The 25,641-nt window shown below is 35.2% G+C and overlaps 1 protein-coding gene across 1 annotated transcript in view; it reads right to left on the reverse strand.

Annotated features, from left to right (window-relative positions):
* LOC149785236 (DNA helicase MCM8-like) overlaps positions 1–25,641 on the reverse strand; it is a 118,269-nt gene that overhangs the window by 46,768 nt on the left and 45,860 nt on the right. The window contains exons 12-18 of the mRNA XM_089979065.1: positions 24,685–24,865; positions 18,687–18,717; positions 15,564–15,626; positions 9,522–9,590; positions 7,798–7,875; positions 6,116–6,253; positions 4,177–4,220 (exon numbers count right to left, since the gene is read on the reverse strand). Of these exons, the coding sequence (XP_089835191.1) occupies positions 4,177–4,220; positions 6,116–6,253; positions 7,798–7,875; positions 9,522–9,590; positions 15,564–15,626; positions 18,687–18,717; positions 24,685–24,865 (604 nt within the window). The remainder of the gene's footprint in view (positions 1–4,176; positions 4,221–6,115; positions 6,254–7,797; positions 7,876–9,521; positions 9,591–15,563; positions 15,627–18,686; positions 18,718–24,684; positions 24,866–25,641) is intronic.

A 25,641-nucleotide genomic window follows, 5' to 3' on the forward strand; every position in this document is an offset into this window, starting at 1 on the left:
TGTGGATCAAATGCGAGCAGCTTACAGCACTAGTAGAAAGTCCTTGAAATGGTTGAAGTATCTGTTTTTTTTTTCCTTTTCGACATTTTGATAGAAATTCATATTTGTTGATGAAAGAATCACGGAACCATAATATCGTCACCAAAAACAACAGGGAAAGAGCTAGAACACAGTTGGAGTTTAGAATGAATCTTGCATATCAACTACTTGGAGGATTTGTAGGTAAAAGGAAAAGAGAAGTAGAAGTTCAACCCCTGCTTCAGCAAGGTCAACATTGGCCAGTGGTCATGCCAAAGACAAAAAACCTGCAAAATGTGTTCACTGAACAAAGTTTGATTTGAACCAAAAACTGGATGTGAACAATGCCAAGTAATTTTATGTGCAAAATGTTTCAAACCATATCACAGATTCAGTTTTCCTGGTTTATAACAATGAAATTAAAGGCTGATGACATATTTCTAAAAATGTTGCACTGTTGTACATAATTTTGTAAATAGTTTATAAATAAGTTGTGAATGACTTGAATAAATAGGGGAAAAAATAGATCACTGTGTAGACAAATTCATTTGGAATAATTGGTGAAAAATTCATGGTGATTTTTGGGATATAAGAAGAGAAATTAAGGTAAGAGTGAATGCATGTGCATGATGTTTAAAAAAAAATTCAAAACAGGTAAAATCTCTCTAGGGAACAAGCAGCAAGACACAGCTTAGTGCTGCTGGGGCATAGCAGCAGTGATACTGATAATAGTACTAGGGCTGAATCAGTTAACTTATTGTTTAATCTGAAATAGTGCATTAACTATGGTTGTTAATGTTGCCCAATACTGACAAGCTTTCAGTTTGAATGTGCACACATTCACACATGTACATATGTAACACACATGTACAAATCAATTTGAAAAATAGAAACAAAATAAAATGTATAAGACACTCAAACTGCAGCTATTTAACACTGGCAAAGTACTAAAGATAGGCTCTAAAAGGACTATCACTGCCACATTTATCTACATTCACATAGGTTTTCTCTCTCATCAAAGATGCTCTTATTCAAATATTGATGAAAATATATGTGGCTGATAACCAAAATTTATGTATATGTAAAGCTGTTTGAAGATCTATTGAGAGGCATACAGGACAGCACAATCAAATCAGCAGATAAGGCGTTATGACTCAAACTTGATGTGCACAAGTATCATGTAACAATTACTGTGCCCATTCATGCTTGTATAGCCATACATTTTTTGTATGTGAGCAAAAACATTATGAAAAATGCCAAAAATAAATTAAATCAATTAACACAAGACATGTGTCACCCCTTTATGACTTAGGGACCCACTATTTCATTTCATTTTGGGGGTATGTAGTGTGGAGTGTAATAGGGAAGGCTGGGATTTTCTGAGAAAAAGAAAAAAAACATGTCCAGCTCTCAACTAGCTTTTTAAAAAAAAAACATAACTTTCTAGGCAACATCTCAGGCCAGCTATCTTGGTGTGTCCTAGGGAAAAGCACTTAGCTTCCACTTCTTTGACATGATATAGCCATTAATGTCTTCCTAGTGTCATTAACACACACACACACACACACACCTTCCAGTATTGGCTGACAACATTAATAATGTGCAATCAACGAGATAAAATTGCAGTATTTTAAAGAAAATATATCTGAACTCCTAATTTAATCCACTGGATACATAGCAGTTTGAGTTTTTCATCTGAAACATGTAACAAATGGAGGTAAGACACAAAAAAGAAATGGTTTGAACAGAATAAGCATGAATTACAGAAGGCAAAATAAACAGAAACTTATTTATATTCAAAGAAAAGCAAAAGAAAGAGAATAAATAAGAAAAGGAAAAAAGAAGGCTATAATAAGTCTCAAACAGCTGCTGTATGTTACAGTGTCACTAAATAAGAAACCATTGACCTGCATACAAGAAAGAATTGACAATTTACTAAGTTGTTGTTGTTGTTGTTGTTGTAGGGTTTAATGCCATTTTTCAGCACACGAAAGGCTATACATGGTGGCCAATATTAATGGTGGAGGAAGAACCCGGGAGAACCCCGGAAAGAACCACCGACCCACGAGAAGCTACTGGCAAGCTTTCTCACATACCCACATTGGCTGAATCCGAGACTCGAACCAACGCAGACAGAGGTGAGATGGCAGTGATCCGTAACGGAGAGCGCTTTAGACCACTCGGCTACTCGGGGCCCCAATTTACTAAGTATAAACAATAATGTTGCAGAGTGAGTTTCCTTAGGGTCATATATATATCCAGTGATTTGATTGTTTTTTCTTGGCTTTTTTAAGGGAAACCCCCCCCCCACATTTTACACACATCATTGCATTAAAAATAAACTCAAATCATACGATTTTTTAATCTCTTTCTTCAATAAATATCTCCTTTAAAAACTGCCGTTATCAATTTTCTTAGTCCAAGTTAAAAATGTGCCAGTAGCCTACTGAGTGGATCTATTTTAAAATCTAGTTTTCAGATGATAAATTAGGGGCCCCAAATGGCCGAGTGGTCTAAAGCGCTCTCTGTTACGTATCACTGCCATCTTACCTCTGTCTACGTAGGTTCGAGTCTCGGATTCGGCCAACGTGGGTATGTGAGAAAGCTTGCCAGTAGCTTCTCGAGGGTCGGTGGTTCTTTCCGGGTTCTTCCTCCACCATTAATACTGGCCGCCATGTATAGCGTATCGTGTGCTGAAAAATGGCGTTAAACCCTACAACAACAACAACAATCTGATGATAAATTAAAGTACTGCATGTACTAAAATAATTCATGAAATTGAAGCAAATGAGTAAAGATACTAATGAATATTGTATTTTTACTGTATTCAATGCTGATTTCATACACTTAAATGCATGGGTGTGCTTCAAATTATTATTTATATTATTATCCAGTTTACCTGAGTGCCAATATCTTTGAAATTATAGAAGAGTAGAATACAGTTATTAAATGCAACTTGATATGATCAAGGTAATGAAAATAAATATACACTGTGATTTTGTTTTTCATTTGTACACACCATTTTAGTCAAACACAGGATTATCAGTTGCTTCTTTTTCTTTTCTCTTTTTTTAAATTGCTGTGAACCTTCTTTCTCAATGCATCTTCTCTACAATTAGCTGCTCTCATCCCTATAATTTTTAAAAATTCATCTTGAAGTAGTATATAACATCATTTGCTTTGGCTACATTTAATAAAATAAGTGTCTTGGACATTAATAGTAGTAGTGGTAGTATGGGAAACAGAAAGAACTATTAGCACATGCATAGACAATCTAAGTAATAAGAAAATATCAGCTGACTCAGTGAAATGCTAAATACAAATCAACAACAGAAATTATATTTTTATTTTTAAATAATGGCTGATATTTTGTTATCATAACTTCGAAAATGAGAAATTTAAATGAATTCTGAAATCAAGTTATTTAGTAATGATAATCATTACAAATTCTTTACAAGTGTTAGTCAAATTACTGATGCCTTAAATGCAATCCAAATATAAATTCATACAATTTATAGGGTAAAGAGACTTTTCCATTTAGACCATACAAGTCTAGACTTTACTTACATAAGAACATAGTTATGATCAGAGAATTTTTCTGGGCTTTGGTCTCCATTATATATGAATTGTAGATGACTAGCCACTATAGCAGTAGGAATCTTGCAATGTGTATATATTACATATGTACTGACTTTTAGTTTTAACCTGGACAAAGGATTCTAATAACATTCCTTCTGCTGATGCACTGGAGGGCAAAATCTAGATCATCATTTTCTAATGAAAACAGGAGTTACTGCCACCTTTAAAAAATGTAAGTGAACGTTAACACTGGATAGATGGGCAGAAAGATGAAAGGACATTGTGAGTGCTACATCATTCATCACAGGCAAGACAAAAAGGACAACATCCTTTAGATCTTAATATTTTCGTGTCAAAAACTGTTTTTAACAAATAAGAGGATTTTTTAAGTATAAAACCAGTTTTGTTTAAATATAAGCATTTTTCAATGGCAACCCTTCAAATTCAAGGATTTTTGAAGGTTGTATGAACCATGTGAACCTCTGAAAAAATAAAGTAAAAGTTGTTTTCGCAATCAATACATAATAAAGTTTCAGCAAAAATAATAGCCTCATTAATAAAAGAAAAGGAATTACTAACCTGCAAACAATTCCTGCCTTGGCTATACTGATACTCTGCTGCTCCTGTAATAAAGCAAGTATATAAAAAAGTTACATCTCACATGCAAAAAGCAAAATATGGGAAGGCACTACAAAACAGGCTCATGCATATAGTGAAACCAACAATGTGTTCATTGAACAATGATGCCACATTACAGTGCTTGATAACAGATATAACACAAAACCTAACCAATTTGTGAGCACTTTGTAATTCCAGTAAATAATTTAAATAAATAAATCCTCTCAAATTAAACTGAACACAACAATAAGACTGATTCCACTTTGTGACGTTAAGACAAGAATGAGTCATTTTTAAGTAAACAGCATTTATATAAAAAGCCAAGACACAATAACAATGCCAGGATAAGGGTCATTTCCCTATCACATTTGTCAACAACTTGCTTCTAGAACATTCTTAATTTCTATTTTTTTAAAAATAGACACTGAACTCAACATCTGTAAACATGTTTATCTCCAATTAATAATGATCTTAATATATAATCTAAAATCACAGAAAAATATTAGTTATGTAATATGTTGTTTACAAAATAACATGACATTAGTCAGGTAGGACCTAAACTCAATTATTGACCAAGGTCAACAACACAATATAGATATACATAACATATAATCATGGACAAAAGCCAACACACAATGTAAATTAAATATACATAACAATACGAAATCGAACAAGGCTGGGAACCCTTTCATGTGCCTCAGACACAATCACATGAGGCATGATAGCATGATTGAGACACGATTACATGTAGGAGATGTGATATTTGTTTCCCCAAAATGTCACATCCTGTGCTCCAATCATTAACAGTGTTACTTTTATGAGGTACAATGATATATATTTATTGCCCGTGCTAGGAGGGAGATATGAAGATTTGTTTACCCCAAGGCAACTCATGTTCCACAAGGGCAAAGCCTGACTTGAACATAACATGTGAACAAAACTTCATATATCCCCCAAAGACAGGCAACAAACTGTCAACTACAGCAAATTAAACAAGACCGGGGACCATGAAGACACAATCATGTGTGGCAAAATTATGTGACAGAGGCATGATGTTTTGTTCCCCAACAAATGACATTCATCACTGACACTGCTGTCAAAATTTTGCTGATATTTATATATCCAAGAACATTGATATCCCATCAACAAAAGTTAATTCCCAACACTTTACCTCAGTGTAATGCTGACATAAACTTCAGCAAAGTGACCCCTATGTGTCATATGCTTTCAGTGTCAACAAAATTAAATGAATGCTGTCTTCTCTGCTCCATTGTCATAATCTACAAGCCTTGCAAAGTCACTTAGAGTAAGAAAAGGTCACTGTGACCTACTTGTGGCAGTAGTGAATAGTACCTTAGAAGATGAAAACACCAATCAAATTTCATGACTGTAAACAGAAATGTCAGAGAGTGTGTGTGTGTGTGTGTGATTCGGATTTTTAACAAAGCTTTAATAGTTTTTCAGTCATATTTCTACGATGTCTGCAGTGTGTAAGTTTGTAGTGATGTCTAGCACTGGGGCTTCATATTGCAGACATGTAGCATCATGTCCCACCCAGTCACATTATTCCGACACCAGGTCAACAAGTCCTAACACTAACGTTTTAATGCTGAGTGCCAAGCGAGGCAGCTGTTTGTACCATTTTTATGTCTTTGGTATGACTCGGCCAGGGTTCGAACCAGTGACTTTCTGCATCCAAGGCAGACCAACTGTCAGAGGGACTGAGATAAATGCACAAAAAAGTAACATTATCACTAAAGGCTGAAAAGTAGGACAATGTGAAATATCTTTTGCCCATGGTGAAATATTTCAAAGATTCATATAAAAGTCCTATAACTTTTAAAAGGGAAAAGAACTATGAGTCTCCCAATGGGCTCACTGCATACTTTTCTACACTTACCATGGCCTCTAATAGGGCCTGGTGTTGATTGCCCATTTTGTCAAATTCATCAATACAGCAGCAACCCTGATCTGCCAGTACAAGAGCCCCTGCCTCCAGGGCATAGTCACCTGACCCACCATCCTTTGACAGGGTCACCTGGAAAAAAAGTAGGAAACTATACACTATAGCAGGGTCATCAACCAACCTCTAATTTCACTATTTCAAGATGATAATGTCCCTTTCTACAATTCTACATAGTCTCAAGCCTGGAAATAGGAAGAAATGGCCATCACAGTCACCTGACTCCAACATAATTGAGGCCTATTCACAAAATAAGACTTAGAAAATCTGCATGCAATTAAATCTTACCAATATCTAGGGAAGGAGGTGTAGGCTAACTGAACATTGATCACCACAGACTATATCAGTGGTTTATCCCTTTACCTCATAGAGCATAGTGACAAAGTGCAGCGCACTATAAATAGAACACCTGTTACCTATTCGACTCCATACGCATAGGCCTGCCTGTTAACTGTAAAGCAATGTAGTGTATGTTACGTTGAACAGCAATTTTAACCATTACATTTTTGGTACACATCTATTATGTGTGAAAAAATTTAAGAGTAAAGTCCGATTGTTATAGCTGTGTAATTATTTTTCAAGGAAGAATTTTTTATGTGCTTTAAAACCTTGAGAGAACTCGTTCACCGTCATGTCAGTAAGGCCGCGTGACCATCCATAGCTGCCATTTCTCATACTCGAAATTTACTAGTTTTCGTCTGTGTCTACATCACTAAGTCATCTGAATTTGATAATTTATAAAAACTAATTGCTGCCTCCATCAATATCAGAGCCTTTACCCAAGTTATTGAATCTTTCGTAGTTGTGATTCTAATCGTGAAAACTTCGTAAGTACTGAATGAAATCTGTGACCTCCATTTTGGAGAGTGGAGATTACGACCCAGTTACTTTAAATAGCAGATATCGACCAGAGCAAAAACAGTGACCACGTGATCTGAAATGAATGTAGTATCTAATAGAGGGTTCCCCCCCCCCCGAAGGTGGCGCTATGAAAACCAGCTTAAAATGGCTGGTGTTTACAGCAGGCATCAAAAGATGCTTCCATGTAAATGGAGTAGAGGCGTCAAAAGGCGCCTCCGTGCAAATGGAGTAGAGGCATCCAAAGACACTTGCATGAGGTAAAGGGTTATACAGCACTTATCTTGGGTGATTCTACTAAGTGATAAAGTCCTAAGGTCATATTAAACAAATACTAAAACCCTATATAAATGCCAAACTTAGTACTTGAGTTATTCTGTCCTAATAATACACACTAAATATTCATGACGTAGTCATTCCCAACTGTGAGTTGCACAATTTGTGGCACATCACTGAATATTAGTCATAAATAAAGTCAGTAAGACTCACATGAATTAAAAAGCATTGAGTGAATTAGGTAGAAATTCATCAAAATCTGAGTCAACCTTTCATTTTTTTAAATTAAACTGTCCATCAGTTTCTATCTAGTCATTCCTGCTAAGAAATTAATCATCAGTTCTTTGAAGTCATCTTCAGCAATTGTATACACAGTATCAATACATTCTGTCATAAATAATCCAGTCTTATTATTTGTTGTCACTTAATCTTTTTGCATTGTATAATTATAAATAGTATCATATGTATTTTCATATCAGGCTTACAGTAAGTCCTGCTGTGGTGGTGCTGTTCCCACAAACATACACACTCCTAGGAGCAATGGTGGCTGTGGACTGCAACATCTACAACAGAACAAAACAGATGCAGATTCCTCTGAATCATCAAACAAGAGAAGAAAATGAATTAAACCAATAATAAAATCATATTTACCCTGCTGTACCCTAACCATGTATTTATTGTCCTGTTTTACACAATATATAATGCAGAAAATGGTCTGCATGATTTAAAAATCTTGAGTAGTTAATGGTTGTTGTTGTTGTTGTTGTAAGTTTTAACACCATTTTTCAGCACACAATAGGCTATACATGGCGGCCAGTATTAATGGTGGAGGAAGAACCCGGGAAAAACCCTGGAACGAACCACCGACCCGCGAGAAGCTGCTGGCAAGCTTTCTCACACACCCACACTGGCTGTATCCAAGACTCGAACCCACGCAGACAGAGGTGAGATGGCAGTGATCTGTAACAGAAAGTGCTTTAGACCACTCAGCCACTCGGGGCCACGAGTAGTAAATGGAAAATAAAAATAAAACTGTACAAAGACAGAAAAGCCCACTGCACATATTTGGACACCAGATATTTCTTGGAATGTTGATGCTGTAGCTATCAGAGTGATGCTCAAATTCAGTTTGATGATTCTTCAAGCAACAGGGTTCAAGAAACTCAATGAACCACAAAGGTATACAGAATTGGCAGATCAGGGTCTATGTTGATTGTTCTACTGATTATTCCTAACAAACTACATAAGCTCAGTAAGCATATACATTAGGTCTTCCTACCATAAAGTGCCTTAATTTGATCTGATTCTGTCAAATCCTTTAAAAGTTATCAAGCAGAAACAAAATTCAAGGGAAAAGTCAAACAGGAGTCTTAATTCAATAAACTTCTGCCAGGAAATAGTGAAAGTCAAAATTAACCTAGGAATTTCTGAAGTCCTTCAAAAGTTATTGAGCGAAAATAAAATCTGTAACAGACATGACATAATACAATCAGACAGGACAGATGGACATGAGCAATAATACTATATGCCCATTCCAAAAGAATGGGGGAGTACGAGTAATTGGTCGAAGTGACCAACCTTTAATAATGTTTTGTAAAACTCCTCAGGTATACATGCACATATATATTTTGATGATGATATCTGCAGAAGTATTAAATAACTTACCTAAGCATGAAAAGGGCAAATCATCTTTTAAGAAATGGATACGTATACTATTACTTAAAAATTCACCAATTAAAAGATCAGACACAATGTCAGACTACATGCATTGGTAAATTTTTTAAAAGATATTCAATTTAACTGCAACCTGTGGGAAAAGGCTATAAAACGAATTGCAGTTTATCACAGGATATCATTCATATTATGCTTCATAAACCCATTTTATATTTGAAACTGTGCAATATCATTAATACTTCATAAATGATCTCATAACATGATATATTTTAATGGGTGTTAAACATAAAGAATATAATTGTACTTTTAATGATATGGCAATGTACTAGTTTCTATTTTACTGAACAAATTAGTGACTTTGAAAAAAACAGAATCTAACATTTTTAAGGTCAATTCATATCAAATTATGAAATGATTCTGAATAATGTCATCTTTTTGCCAGCCAAGACTTGTAAAAGAAATTAGTTAACTCATTTCATCAATAGCATATGAATGAAGCACTCGTGGATAAGCCTTTAATCAAAGGTCATCAAACCTGACTCTTTCCAAGTCCAGGGTCACCAACTATTAGAATGTGTGGATCCCCTCTCACTGGAATACGGTTCTGAAAGGAAGAAAAATGTAGGATTTACACACTATTCTTAAACATTTGCCAGAAGCCACCATATTTAACTTACACAAGTCAAGAATAAACACTTTTTACTTTGTACACAAAAGCATAAATACCCATAAGCACCAAAGATTTTTTATTCTGTTCGTTATAGCTTACACTCAAAACCAATAAGAGCTGCAAGCCAAAATGTATGACTGAAGGTTTTGGTTGTTTTGAGTGTTTTGAGATTGCCAATATAAAAATAAACAATTAATTCCAGTGATGACCACGTATTCAAGTATATGTTTTACTGCATCCCACCTTAATGTAGCAAATTTATATGCTGTATGCTTCTGTGTGTGTGTGTTTCGATTTTTAACACAGCATGTAGTGTGGCAGTTTATAGTGATTTGTATGCCTCTGTGACTGTCAGTAAACATCTGAATCTGCAGAGTCAGAATGAATGTCTTTTGACAAACAGTCTGGCTCTTTATGAATGATACATACACAAAACTACATAGGTGTTTCATTTCAAGGAAAGAATGAGCCTGATATGGCATATGGATACATTAAGGACATCAGATGTGTTTGTGTGATTTGGATTTTTAACATAACTTAAACGATTTTTCCTACGTTACACACATGCAAGATCCCAATGTACTACAATGCTTTCATTTTTAACGTTTTTCCAGGTGAATCCACTGAGAGTGGTCAGTGTATTCCTATCTTATAACTCCCTTTATCCAAGTGGCTAGCACTTGCAGTGCTATGTCTTACTTTCTGGACTCCAAAAGGCAGAACAAGCTGGTACAACTGTTGTGGATGTTCTCTGTATGCTTCAGATAATATCTGACAGCACATACAGGATCTTGGAGCTTTTACTCTCTTGACATATCAATCAGGGAGAGGGGATGAAATGTTTTTTGTTGATTGCCTAGTGACAGTAACCTGTTTTTGGCAATGACACCAGGTTGTCATTAGGACAATTGATCTGCAGGGATTGAACTGTATGTAGTTCAGGTTCATGAAGAAGGCATATAGTGCTTTCAGAAATCAAGTCTTCTGTGATAACTGATTGATGGATATAAATGACAGGAGCTTGAACTTGAATGAGTTAAATTAAATACCCTGGGGTATAACACGAGTGAGCATAGTCTGGGTAGATCAAAATAGGAAATCAAGTCAGAAATGTCCTTGTTGTGTCCAACATCATCTCGTTCATGATGTCAGAATGTGTCTGATATCACGGACCAGTAACCTTTTACAGTGATATGGTCTAACTTCAAGACTTCAAAGGGAAAGGGAAAGAAGTTGGCCAGCTGAAGAATGGAGGCAGTAAATGGTGTGACAACACTGATGTGACACCAGTCCCAATAAAACCATATCTTTTTGTATGCCTCCTGAGTGGAGGGGCTTTCTAGCTGTTGTGATTATCTCCACAACTGAAGTTCCAAACTCCTTTTCATGCAAGGCATCCCTGACAAGTGCCTGGAGTAATGAAGGAGTTTCTCTGGACATGGATGGAACACTGGCGATCTAAGCTGCTTGAACAAGGTGGGGGTCATTATAACTTTTATGGGAACAAATATCACTAGGTGATCCGATTATTGATCAACAATTGGTCTCATCATAGAGCTGCGATCATAACTGTCTGGCAGTTTGCATTCCTCACTTTCTGAACTACTTTGGTATCAGGACTGATGGAGGAAAGATGTAGGCCCACATTCCCTCCCAAATAGCTGATAGAGCATCAACTGCCCATGCTTCTGGGTCCAGAAAAAGGAGACAATTGTGGACAATTTGTGGTTCCAGCTTGTCACTTTTTATTTTATGACATGTTATTGTAATGTAACATTGTATGCTGGACTTGACCTTGTCCAAAATTGAGTTCATTTCTGCTTGACATGATTGACTTTTTTAAATTTCATTTATGTAAACAACTAATAATTGCTTCATTATTCTCTATGTGTATGAGCTTTATTATCAGGATTATTATTCAGGTAAACAAGAAGGAGCAACTATGTTGGCTTGGGTCAGGGTTTTGGAGATTCCTAAGTCAATTTTATAGGTTATTGTGTTTTAAATAAACAAGGCACATTTGATCATTCTAGAAGGTTTTTTTTAAAATTAGGTAATGGTTGTTTTTAGAAAATGCTAATTGTGACCTGATGTCAAGCAGAGAACTATATAATCTTATGACTGTGAGGATTTTACCGGTCATGCTTTAACATCTAGCACTTTAAGCTGTATTATGTTGTGACCAGTTTGGTCTGAATTTTATTTTCTTCAAATTGTTGAATTCAAGTGATTATTTTCTCTGGAAATACAAATATACTCTCATAAAGTTCTTGGATAAAGACATTCATTGGAATTTATACTGAATTCAAACCTGGAATAATATTTTTGTGATTCAACAAGAGACTGTTGATACATCAGCACACTGTAGGCTTTAACAGACACATCATCGCCTTCAGGTCTGGATATCTACTAGGCTTTTACTGAATTTTATTCAGGACTTTAAATTAGTAGGACTTGTGTCCTTAATTCTTGGATTATTTTTTTATTTAATTCACAATACCATAAGTTCTTTTTTCTCATTTTCACTTTGTATTTTAGGGAAATAAATGTTTTGTTAAATTTTACAAAGCTTGTCACTCTTTTCTAATACTTATTTTAGGAGCACAGACTCGTAACAGTTGAAAGATGGAGAGACCATGCTGGACAGGTCTAAACTGATCATGCAGTTATCATGAAAGACAAATGGACTTTGCCATCTCCATTTTGAATTTCGGAGCCAAAATGAATTGGTTCAGCTGCTGAGGTAAATCATGGGTCTGAATTTGTGATTGGACTTCATCACCATAAACAGCCTGGAGTAGATGCCTAGTGTATAGCTTTCATACAATCTCCATCACCCACTTTATGAACAATATATTTATCTCCTGACAAATGTAGTGGCAACTCATGTACCACCTGTTTTCTGACCTCCTCATTTTTAGCCCCAAACAGAAGGGGAGAAAACAAACAGGAGGGTGCAAATAGTGCAAGTTTAGAGAGGAAGAGTGCAAGAGTGCATCTCATCTAAGTCTGAGTTGCAGAAGGCCATCAGGGTTTTAGCCATGGTGTGGTGTGAAGCCCTATTCATGACCTTGGCAACACAGCTAACTGAATCCCAGGCTTGCTTGTTTCTGGCTGTCTCAGCAAGGCAAAAACTCAAATAGAACACTGAGTCAAGCAGTGAGGAAGATGATGTAACATTCCTCACTAGCTTGGAGGTGGAACTGAAGACTTCCTGATCCGCTTCATAACAACATTGGACAGTCATGTCAAGAGTGGAAACATCCTTGTCAACATTGTCTTTCCAAACAGTATGCATCATAGTGTGATTTATACCAGTGAGATGAGAATCTAGCTTGCAAATGACACATGCAAATCAAGGCTTTTGCATTAGTGGGGTCACAAATAAATTTTTTTGAGAGACTTCGGTGATTTCTGCAACTGACAACCAAGGCAATGATTTAAATGATGAGACTATCACCATCAACGCCTACATCCATAGAAGATTTGATCTTGTAGGTAGTGATGATGGTAGGTGGAGGTGCACATTCTGACAGAGGCAGGATGTTGTAGATTGTTTTCTATAGCTCTCTTAAAGTTGAATTCTGTCCATTCCATTGTGGGATCAAATGATTCAGGCATTTCCATTGCATCACCTTCATCCACCTGGAGATTGTTCACCTCTTTTACACCTTGGTTCCATCACAGATGTGCTAAAAATTTTATCATAAGTTGGGATTCCCCCAATAATCACCAAAATAAGGGGGGGTAGAAAAGGGGGTGATGGTAGAAAAGGGGGTGATGGTGAAATGGATATACATCAATATATACTTAAATATCCTTCTTTTTCTTCCTGCTCCATTCTGTTAGGGCTTGATCAAAGTCACAATCATCGAACAATGTTTTATCTAGTTGTAGCATCAATCTGTTTATTGTTTCTGAGCTTAACCTGTTCCTAAGCTGTGTAACTATATTGTAATATATCCTGTCCTCATCTCAGTTATGACTGCACTACATTTTTCACACTCTTTCCTTAAAACACTGGAGGCAGTGGCATTGAGGTCAAACTTGAGTACATTAGCAGCTTGGCAAGTCATGTAAGAGTTTAGTACATTAGTGACTTCGTGACTAATGTACTAAGTACATCAGTGACTTTGCATGTCGTGTAAGAGTTGACACCCTAAAATTCATACTGCCGATTTCCAATGTAAAAAGGGGTTACTTTTTCCCACAACTTTTGAAAATATCACAGAACATACCACTTGTCTTGGAGTTGTGTAGTAATCCTTTGTACTCTGACAACCAAGAATTCTAAAACTTTGTTGCACATTTTGGTTTCTTTTTGGCAGTACATTCAATTCAGCATCTAACATTGCTGTTGAAATATTATCCTCTATTTTACAACAAACTCCACTACTTTCTTCATTTTCCCATTCACTTTCCATATTCCCACCACCACTTACTTGAAGTCTATTTTCCACAATACCGCCACCACTAACTTGATGTTGAAAATAATCAGTAATGTCAAGTCCCATCATGGTTGATTTCAATTTCCAGAAATGGTCCAATGTTTGTGCATGCACTTATGAATGGAGAGACAATTGCAGAACCCCTCAAGAACACACAAATTTTGGTCATGAATAATTAGCAGGATTTCTAAGTGTCCTTCTGTATTAACATACATCGGCAGACTTTGGAATGGAATAGGTATCGGTATAAAAAAATATCCTTACTTTTGAATTTATTTTTAGATTCTTATTTGTTCAATTGATCATAAAAGAAATAAAATCTGTATACTGCCATGCAGAGTACATTTTTATCTGCACAACTTTGAACTAATTTGTGGGAGTTCGCACACATCATCAGTTTCCAAGTTCATGAATTCGTACAATTTTGCACAAATTACACAATTGCACATCCTGGGAGCATCTCTTGGTCTATGGGTCGAGCATTCCATATGGCAATGATGCTGCTGCATCTTCAGCATGCATTGCTTTTATGCATCCCTTGAGTTCTTTACTATGGATATTAGACCATGAATTATTCTCTGTCCACACCACACAGCATGATAAGCAATTAGTACAGAGCAGCCAAATGTTGTGAATATCCTCTACTACTTTAAATCTCTTTCATTTCTTGAACCAAAGTGGCATCTCTCTAATGACAATAAACAAACAAGTGCATACAACAAATATATATATATTATTGAACCAAATCCCAACTACAATATAAACATGAATTATAATTTCAGCAAATGCCTAAAGACAGCACCAAGGAAATGACATCGGCAAAAATATATGTTGCCATTTATGTCAAATGTGACAATAACAAATGGTATGATAATTTCAAAAATATCAATAAATTCACCAGATTTTACAAAAGTGTTGTATGCACCATATAAAATAATTGTTTTACACACTGTACCACTAATAAACAAATGTATATGATTAAATTTATATAATTTGTTAAATTTAATTAGATTGTCTGGAGGATATCCTAGCATATGGCAAATATAAAAATTTTTACTCAAACTTGATATACTGGAAGCCACCCAGCGTGTTGAAAGGGACGTTAACCTGCAAGAGTTGCTTCCCTTTGTAATATATAGACAGAAAAATGTTTTCCATCTTTCCAGGATGGCTGGATTTGGAGATGCAAAGAAAGTTATCGTATTGTAATGTGATCAAGTAATGTATTTGCCAGAGAAATATATTTCTCAGCATTACAAATACAATTAGTATTAAAATGAATGATGATTATGGTATGGGGTGGAGGGGCTGCATGCTTTCAATATCAGCTTGGTTCAGATTTTGTTGACTTTAAATTCACTGTCAAGCTTGCTAAAGAAAATAACGAAAACTGGTACCCTATGAATAATAATGAATTAAATATCAAGACATCAATGTCACTAAATCAAACTAATCCCACCTTGTCACTGGTGAATTTGGGTGTGCCTCCAAACAGTCCAAGGACCAGTCCTGCTTTTACCATCTAGAAATGAAGAAAAAAGTCTTAAATGTTTTCTGCATCTGTGACATGGTCTCTAAAAAATGATTACACCGCTCTCTCAAAAACTCATGCCCAGGTAACTTGTCAACCTATTAATAATACAGGGGGCAGGAGTGGCTTCCTCTGTTTGGGAAAATGCCAAATATTATACCCTTATTTGTTGAATGCAAAGAACATCATGATAAAAACCAGTAAATAAAACCCTGATAAATTGTTCATTGTATCATTGAAAATGGCATTTAGTGTCGAGAAATTTGAATCCACATCATGAAATTCTAAACTTATATTAAGAAGTCCTATATTTTGTTACAGTTTCTTTACAAAAAAAGATTCTCATTACATTCTAAACTACAATCTTGGATCAAATTTTGATCAGTAAAAATGTCACTAATGCCTACCGGTAGAAACACTTATAGCAATGAAATAAGTTTTATCAAGTAAAATGTGTGTTTTGGCCATACATTTTAATTCAGTTTCAATGTAATCATGATAAATGTGATAGGCACTCTTGTATTCAAACATGAAAAATATCAATCTGCCATGTTTCTGTGTGAACCTAATTAAGTGCTGACTGTGTTTAGATCTCTGATTTGTTACATTGCTACAATCAATTAAAAGCAGACATGATTTGTATTATCATGTTAATTATGTCTTCTGTATCAAATCAAAAAATAGGTATGGAATAAATTTAAAAAACTTCAATTAGCATGCAAATCCTACCTGCATAACAGTTCACAGTCACATCATGTGTCAAAGTCAACTCTTTTCAAATGACCACTGCGTAAGTAACAATTAAACTACCTCAAATTTTCATATTGATGTGATCAAATATAGCAAGGCACCCAAGCGAAAGGAGTACCCAGTGAATTCAATCAGTGTATCCCCCAGGGGTGTAAAACTGAGGGTTAAAAAAAACACCTTGGTGCCAGAACTGGGGGTCAAGTAAAAAATGTGGGGGTCAAAAATGTACTGACAAATTTTCATCTGACTCATACTTTTTCAGCTTGAAATAGGATACTGCAACTTGCACAACATACTCTCTCTCTCTAAACATACAAATAAACTAACAAATGCATTGACCATTCAAAGAATAATTTTATTAGTTCAGTTTTCTTTTAAAGTCGTACTCTTAAGCAATATTAAAGACCAACACATTACATACAAGCCAATACAAAAGCCTAATAAATCTTTTTAACCAAACAGCAGTTAATTTACTGCCTGTAATAAAATGTGTACTAGCATCGATTTCATTGTACTTTGTCCTAGAACAAATTTACCCAAAAATCAAGGAGGCTAATGATTCATCTTGTTTCTGATAGGTTACACTTGAACTTTACGATCTTTAATTGCAGCAAAGTTAAAAACAAAAAAAATCTGCAATGACCCCCTGACTGTGTAATCCAAATAAACGCATTTGCCTCGACAAGTTTACTGATTTCTTTGCTGTGAAAGAATGTCTTGGGTTATGTTTTCTCCAGATATTTTGTGGCGAATGGGGGCAGATTTTTAAAAATTCTTAAACCCTGCCATGAAAGGATTATTCACTTTTGCTGTCTTCGCAATCACGCGATCACAAGTCACACCGGGAATCCTAATGGATGTGCCGTATTCCAGTCAAGGGAATTATTTTCTCCATTTTTCATTAAAGTTAGATCCACAGTTACTCTTTTGTGTTCTGCTTCTTTCACTTTCTTCGCTAATGATTCTTAGTGCAGGACATTTTAATCTGGAGATTACTTTCTAACGTAGCAAGCATTGAGGTTAAACATCAAGATGACATCTTGCTGAGCTTGATGGAAATCGCGTGAGGGCTTACAAGATATGGGGAAGCTACTCCGTCATAACATTGCCTATGCTAGTCTGGTTCCTTACTTTGTATGTTCCCTGCGTTGCACTCCGCTATATGAATAGAGGTGCACAACACAGGGAGTAAACAAAGCGGGTAACCAGTCAATGCCTATGCTCAAAGTATAAACGATGCCACCCCTCATCCAATGCATTGGATATTAAATATATCCTGGTTGCATTAGGCAAATCCTTTGCATCAAAAACACGCACAGCAACAAAATGTGTGCATCAATTTTCTCTAGCGTGCATCCCAGATGCACAAATGTGCGTAAAGGGAAACACTGATTCAATGCTTTGTTTGAAAGTACAGTTCATCATGGAGAAGCAAGTTCCAAAGTTTGTAGAACTTAAAATTACTAAATTGGCATTCATAAATTTGCTCAAGGATAAGCAAAAGTTTCACTATTACTTGCAATAAAATCATGATATCATTATTTCAGTTATTTATTTTTAATATTGATGGTTTTTGCATGAAACAAATGTCTCTGCTTTTTTAACAAAAGGAATCTTGTTTAGTTGTGCAAAAAGCAGCAACGTAATACACAATTTTTTGCAGGTACACAAGGTGCACATGTGATGTGCTGAACCTCTTGGAGGAATGTTTTTTGTGATCTTTCAGAGATTGGTTATCTTAAAATAAAAGTAATCTATACCAAAAAGTGAACAATGTCATTAGACAAAGCTGTCTACTGACAACTATTTCCAATATGATTATAAAAAGAGTATTCAACAATAAAAAAAGTGCTACCACCACCATAAAATGGTCTTCCTGATGCCACAATGGTACTTGCTTCTTCACTTTTCAGAAGTCCCCCAGTAACTCATACCTTTGCTTATAGTGCGGTCTGTGTGTTTGAACCCAGTTATGCACGAGTCATCTTGGGAGAGGGAATCATGGAATTTTCTTTATATCAAATCTGTTTAATTTGAACATATATGGCTTATGTTTTATCACTCTCTCCATTTTGTATAAATCATGGTAAATACAATGAAAACTTCTTAAACAAACTTCAAATTTGTTCATCAAAACAATAGGATTATATGAATATTTGGACTGCAAATTTGATGTTTTTTTTCATTTAAGACAAAATTTATTAAATCTGAGTTTGATATAAATGGTTCCAATAGATTATTTTTATCTAATGTATGACTAATCAGGCCTTAAGAACAATGGTTATTTTAACACATACTTACCTCATGTCCATATATACTTGGGCAAAGGGACCTAGAAAGAAAAGACAAGAATAACATTTTTCCATCAAGATTGTCTCCCTCTCCTTTCTCTCTCTTTCAAAAAGTAAATCAATCATTTGAAACTTTTGTATATACTTGTATTGTCTGAAGAATGGACTGGAGTTTAAAGGAAGGATTAAATGAGTTGTGTTAATGTCTGGCTGGTGAATTCCATATATATGTAGATTGGCAGGCCTGTCAAAGAATGCCTAACTGTTTGGTCTTAAGTCATAATACTGGTACTATCAGCACACTGTTACGAGTTTATGCTCTTAAAATAAGTGACAGAAAAGAGTGAAAGACAAAAAGCTTTGCAAAATTTAACAAGTACATTTAATTTTTTTCCCTAGAATACAAAGTGAAAATGAGAAAAAAAGAACTTATGGTATTGCGAATTAAACCCAAAAATCCTCAGTCACAAGATTATATAGTTCTCTGCTTGACCTCAGGTCACATTTAGCACTTTCTAAAAACAACCATAACCAAATGGAAAAAAACCTTCTAGAATGATCAAATGAGCCTTGTTTATTTACAACACAATAACCTGTAAAATTCACTAAGGAAACTCCAAAACCCTGACCCAAATAAACACATTTACTTCTTGTTTATCTGAAGGAAAATCCTGATATTAAGTTCATATGCATAGAGAATAAATGAAGCTATTATTATCTGTTTACAAAAAATGAAATAAGAATTTTTTTTAAAAGTCTATCAGGTCAAGCAGAAATGAACCCAATTTTGGACAAGGTCAAGTCCAGCATACAATGTTTCATTACAATAACATGTTATAAAATTTAAAAAATTGTAAAACCGACAAAATAAACAATCAAATTAAATATACAAAACAACACAATGAAAAGGCTGCTAACAGAGGAACTTGAAAACTAGAGGCTGATTGGCTGCAAAGAAGCTAATAAGAGGAAATCAAAATATTGTCCCATCCTTTACTCTGGAATAATTTTAGAACCAGACAATCCAAGGTCAATGTTTTTTTCTGGGTTCTTCAGCACTAGTTGTACAAACAAGAAAAAAAAAATTAATGGAATACAGACCACTGAAGACATCATAGCTCACCAATTCACAGTGAGAAGGGCTACAAAACTGATTTCAAAATTGAAATTCTTAGGTATGTTAAAGAGGGTATGTAATAAATAAGATTAATTTACAAAGCAAAACAAAAGTTACTGCCTGCAAAAACGTTGCTCTGATATACCACAAAAATTTAAGTGATGCTAGAAAGTTGGTGACTAACTGTTTGAACTTTTTTTTGACAAGCATTCCCAAATTTAAAACTCTGAACCAAATTGAAATAATAAAAAAATATAATGGAAAGAACTGCGACACAATATATTTTCACATCTTTACTTAAAATAACCAACAACTACAAGTCTTTTCTGATAATTCTTTTCCAAAAGCACAAATGATTTTCATATCAGATGTGGCATCACCATGAAAAAGCTGAAAGTTTATGAAAATCAGGTGTACCACAGAATACACAACGCATCGGGTTGAGCTAATACTGACAGTAATTCCAATGAACTACATCAACTACCTTTGAAAAAATGTTCATCAACAAAACATTTGATGTCTAACATTTAATTCTGAAAGATAAATATTTCAAATTTGATCATCCCTGTACAGTTTTTACCAGCGCACATCCTATGCAATCAATGTATCTAGTTGCAGACAAGGTATGGACAAATGAAACCAAATGAAACCAATCAATGATTTTAAATTTACAAAAGATGAAAATGAGTGATTTTTTGTCTATTTGTATCAAAAGTACTGATATAAGACTATGACTTCAGCAATAACAATATTTTCAAATTAGCTGCTGTGGATGTCCAATTTGCATGATTTTCATTTAGAACTAACAAGACATCAATAGAAATCTTCTGGTGGAAAACCCATGTTGAAAAGACATGTTTTTGGAGAAATCACAATAACAGGATTTTCACAATGGCTGTCATGGGGGTATATTGAACATCAGATCTGCATTTAGACCAAATAATAATAATAATAATAATAATAATAATGAGGACGCTGTATAGCTCCTAATCTTTAGAAGTTCTAAGCTCTTTACAACATTAGACAACAACTAAAATATTAAAAAAACATTTTTGTTGGGCTCAATTTTTGAGATTTTGGGGAAAAAAGGCATTTTCGTGGGTACTTAAATTCGTGGTTTTGCCTGTCAAAGTCTGCATATTAGTAGGTATTTAATTTCATTGTTTAACCTCTACAAATACCCAAAATAAAGAATACAAAAGAATAAAACTATGCCGACACAAACGGCAATCACTTTAATGTTGAAAACAATACTACCACCTTATGAGTACAAATCAAAGACCTAGCAAGTTCAAAACTTACACCGTGTTTTCAACCAAGTGAATAACATCAGTCGAAGCTGATGGAGCCAACAACACTCTCACACAAATAAAACACCTGTCAAGATTAATCCCTTTCGCCATGCTTTCATTTGAGTGCTCAAAATCAAAGGTAGCCGACGCAGCCAATAACACTCGCCTATTCGGTTATTAAAGTACATATGAATGATCTCTTACATAAACCACTGTCTGTCAAGTTGCACCATCAGTAATTTCTGAGAATCATGGCATTAACTTCCTAACTCGTCAGAGGCTGCGAACATGGCGCAGGTGCTTGCTTACCAGGAAGCGAATGTTTGTGCCTGCCTCTTGTACAGACCAACTTCAACCACTAGACTTGACAGTAAATAAAGAGTACAAAGAAGAATTAAAATCACACTTCCATGAGAGGTATGCTAAACAGGTCATGGATGCTATTATGAAAAAAGATGTTACTGGTGACAATCAGTGCACAGTATTAGTAAACCTTGCAACCTCATTAATCAAGCCAATTCATGCTGAATGGATAATTGCAGCTCACGCGACAATGAGTGAAAGATTGGACCTAATTATCGGTGGTTTTGAGAAAGCTGGACTTGTTTAATTCAGCAATTTGGGGATTATTTACCTGAGAAGCATTTGTGAGTACCATGAGACTTGATTGACACAATGTTGATACAGTGGTTTTGTCCAAAAATCTGTGAAGTGTGAGCTTTAATACTCTGCTGTAATTAATAATAGTGTTTCGAGAAATAGTTATAGTATTTTACAGGATTGCTGTTCTTTTGGATTAAAAATGCATGGATAAAATGAAATGTGCTTTCAGAGGGATTTAAACATTTCAACAACAGTTGTACTCACATGAAGGATCTATTTGAATAAGTATTAAATTTAATTTTCCTATACTTTTATTTTGTATTATTTTTTCTTTCATTTTAAGTATTACTATTGTTTGAATACCTTATGCTTTTTCTCTATTTTCTCTCTATTCTTACTCACCTCACATATCGATTTAAGGCAGTGAGTGTAAAATTACAGCTATCTTATTGGATGTGTGCATTGAAACAATATAAAACGATTTATAATTCTTGTTTCAAAAGGTTAAAATAAAAAATAAAACAAATACATGTAAAAGCTAATATTTAATTACCAGATTACAGTATTGACCTTTATTTATCAAATCCTAGTAGCTGCATTAATCTCTATGAATGAAATACTGTAAGAAACCGGGGGGCGGGGGGCATCGTCCTATGTGGCTCATTTTTTGTTGGGGATTTAAATTTGTAGTTCGGGCAAGAATGAAAACCACAAAAATTGGTCCCCCATGAAAATTGATGATACTACAGTATAATGATACACCATGAAATTAAAAAACATAAAACATGCTGAAAATATTTAAGGTAGGAAACATTATTAGGTCTTTAAGTTTGTTCTTGCAGTCAAAATTGGTGAGTTTTAAGAGCACTCTTGAATGTGATCACTGTGTCTTTGTGTCTATGTTCAGTGGGCAATTAGTTCCACATTGCTGGGCCCTGGTATGCAAAAGAATGTTGTCCATATGACTTCGTTTTCATAGTGGGAATAATGAGCATACGATTGTCAGAAGAGGAGCGTTAAGTATCTTGCTAGTGTGTACACATGGGTGAGGTCAGATAGGTATGTTGGACTGGAGTCCGTCAGTGAAACATAGCACAGAGAACAAATTTTGTGTTTCTTTCTTGATCAAATGGATAGCCAGTGTCGGGTACAGAGCGGTGGGGAGGTTTGCTCTGATCGTGGTACTCTAAGTATGATCCAAACAGCTGTGTTTTGAACTTTTTGAAGTTTGTGGAGTAGATACAGAGACAAACCAGACAGAATTGAGTTACAATAGTCCAGTATTGAAAATACATCATCTGAAGTCTTTTGGTAAAGCACAATATTAATATCACAAGCCATTCATTCAGAAACACTGATAAAGATTTTAGGATGGCTACCATTGGCAGTCATATTGGATCTCTAAGCAGCATAATTTTCATTTAGGACCAAGCAGACATAATAAAAAGTCCATTAGTAAACTTGAATATTGATATGACCATCCATTCAAGAGAAATATCAATAACACAACTGACCACTGTGGCAGCCACAATGGATGTGCATTTGATTTAGGACCATCAAGACATCATTCTGATATGACCATCCATTCAGTAGGAGTAAAGATAACAAGATTTTCAACATGTGCATCCTTGGTGGCCATACTGGACATCAGATCAGCAACATTTTCATCTACGAAGTGATAACAAGATTTTTAAGATGGCAACTGTCACAGTGGTGGCTGTAGTGGACATGCCACCATTTTCATTTAGGACCACTAGACATCATAAAAACTCAGGAAAAGCAGCGATAACAAGATTTTCAAGATAGCTGTTGTTGTTGTTGCTGTTTTAGGGTTTAACGCCATTTTTCAGCACACAATAGGCTATACATGGCGGCCAGTATTAATGGTGGAGGAAGAACCCGGGAAAACCCCAAAAAGAACCACCGACCCACAAGAAGCTACTGGCAAGCTTTCTCACATACCCACATTGGCCGAATCCGAGACTCAAACCCACGCAGACAGAGGTGAGATGGCAGTGATCCGTAACATAGAGCACTTTAGACCACTCGGACACTCGGGGCCGAAAAGATCGCTGTTACAACAGCCATATTAGAAGTGAAATCAGCAACATTTCTATTTATGACCAACAAGAGATCATAAGTTGTCATTTAGAGAGAACCTTATGTCAATATGACCATCAATTCAGTAAAAGGAGCAATAACAAAATTACAAGATGGCTGCTGTGGTCACATTGGAAGTCTGAGCAGTACTATTTCCATTCAGGACCAACTAGACCATGGAACAAATGTGTGCCAAGATTGATTAAAATCATCAATGTAGTTTAGGAGAACTTGTGCTACTGGATGGACAGATGATAAACAACAATCCATTCCATAAGCTCTTTGGGTATATGACCAGTACAACAAAAAATGTAAAATTTAATTAATAACAAAAATAAATTTTAAAGGCCTTCATTGGGTTCTTAAATGAGTATAATGATGGTACCCATCCTGTATCTGAATTTATAATACTGTAACACAAAATCCTCTCATAAAATCTTAGGGCACTTGGCTAACAGTTATTAGCATACCAAACTCTGCATTTTTAAAACGTTGCACATAACTCTGCCCATGACTGTTGTTGGAGTCTTCAAAAAGAAGGTGGTACATGAGGAACCCATTAGGTACGTAATAAGTATCTGCATCAATTCCGACACATAACTCTTTGATCAGACATACTTGTATTACAGATGATAAGCAAATGTATACTTTCAGTGAGAAAAAGATAGATTTTTAGAATTTTGATTATAAAGGAGGGAAAAATCAATTTCAGAACTAAATCAAGCACACAGAGGTCTTATATTTCCCATGAATTAATCTTGAGGAACTTAGTTCAGCAGTTCTGTGTGGAACCCTAAAACAAGTATCACCTAAATACTGACAACTCTGACACCCTTGTATCTTGAACCTATATTTTGTCTATGCTTTCCACGTAACATGAAAATGCTATAACTCACAACACGAGAAGCCTGAAGAGATTTTCCTGGCTCTGTATCTCTTCTATGGCATACAGATCCTTCATGGAGAAGTCCAAGGCCACTCCTCCCTCACTACCTGCTTTGTTACCCTTTGTGTTTTGTATGGAGTTTGCATAGATGTACAACAGGAACATACACTTGTCCTTATTTCTGGAACGGCCTGAAATCAGATGTAATTAATGGAATGGTCACAGATAAATACCAGGAGCATACTCTTTTCCTTATTTCAGATGTAAATAATATAATGGTTGTAAGTCTTAATTCTGTGTTGAGCATAATATTACTTTTATTTAGAGAAGTTACCTTCCTTGGATTATCGGACTGGGCTTGAAACTGCTCTTAAAATCACCTGCCCAGTCAGGCAAGTTCTCACATAACCAACTAGCCCTTACAAATGTATTCCTTGCACAGACCTAGTTTGGGTCAAAATTAAATGGAAAGCAATAGTAGAAATAGTAGCAAGACTTAATGATACATTATTGAATAATAATCACATTTAAATCTAAAGTTACATTATTGAATAATATAAGGTGTGGACAGACAAACATAAATAGACACCAAAGTGGTTGCTATGTTGAGCTTGCCTCTTGTACCAAGGCAGGCAAGAAAAAAATAAGAATAAAGCAAGCTCTTAAACATTACTGGAGATTTTTTTTCTTCTAAAGAACAATAACTAAAACCTATGTCGAAAAAATGGATTTCTTCTTTAATTATTGTCTGAAATTTATCTGTACTTTTATTAAGTATTGTTTTTTAAATGAATTAAAACAAAGAACAATTATAATTTTAGGGTAATTTACTAGCAAAAATATTTGTTGATCTTAATTCAGCTTTATGTATTATGAAAAATTAGAGCATGAAAGGTTACAGATTATGGCCTAGTAATAAGATAATTGCTGCAATGAGCAAGGTTCTGTTAGCCTGACAAGACTGTAC

The sequence above is a fragment of the Sinohyriopsis cumingii genome, chromosome 13, assembly GCF_028554795.1.
Source record: "Sinohyriopsis cumingii isolate HCF-2022 chromosome 13, ASM2855479v2, whole genome shotgun sequence".
Classification (NCBI taxonomy): domain Eukaryota; kingdom Metazoa; phylum Mollusca; class Bivalvia; order Unionida; family Unionidae; genus Sinohyriopsis; species Sinohyriopsis cumingii.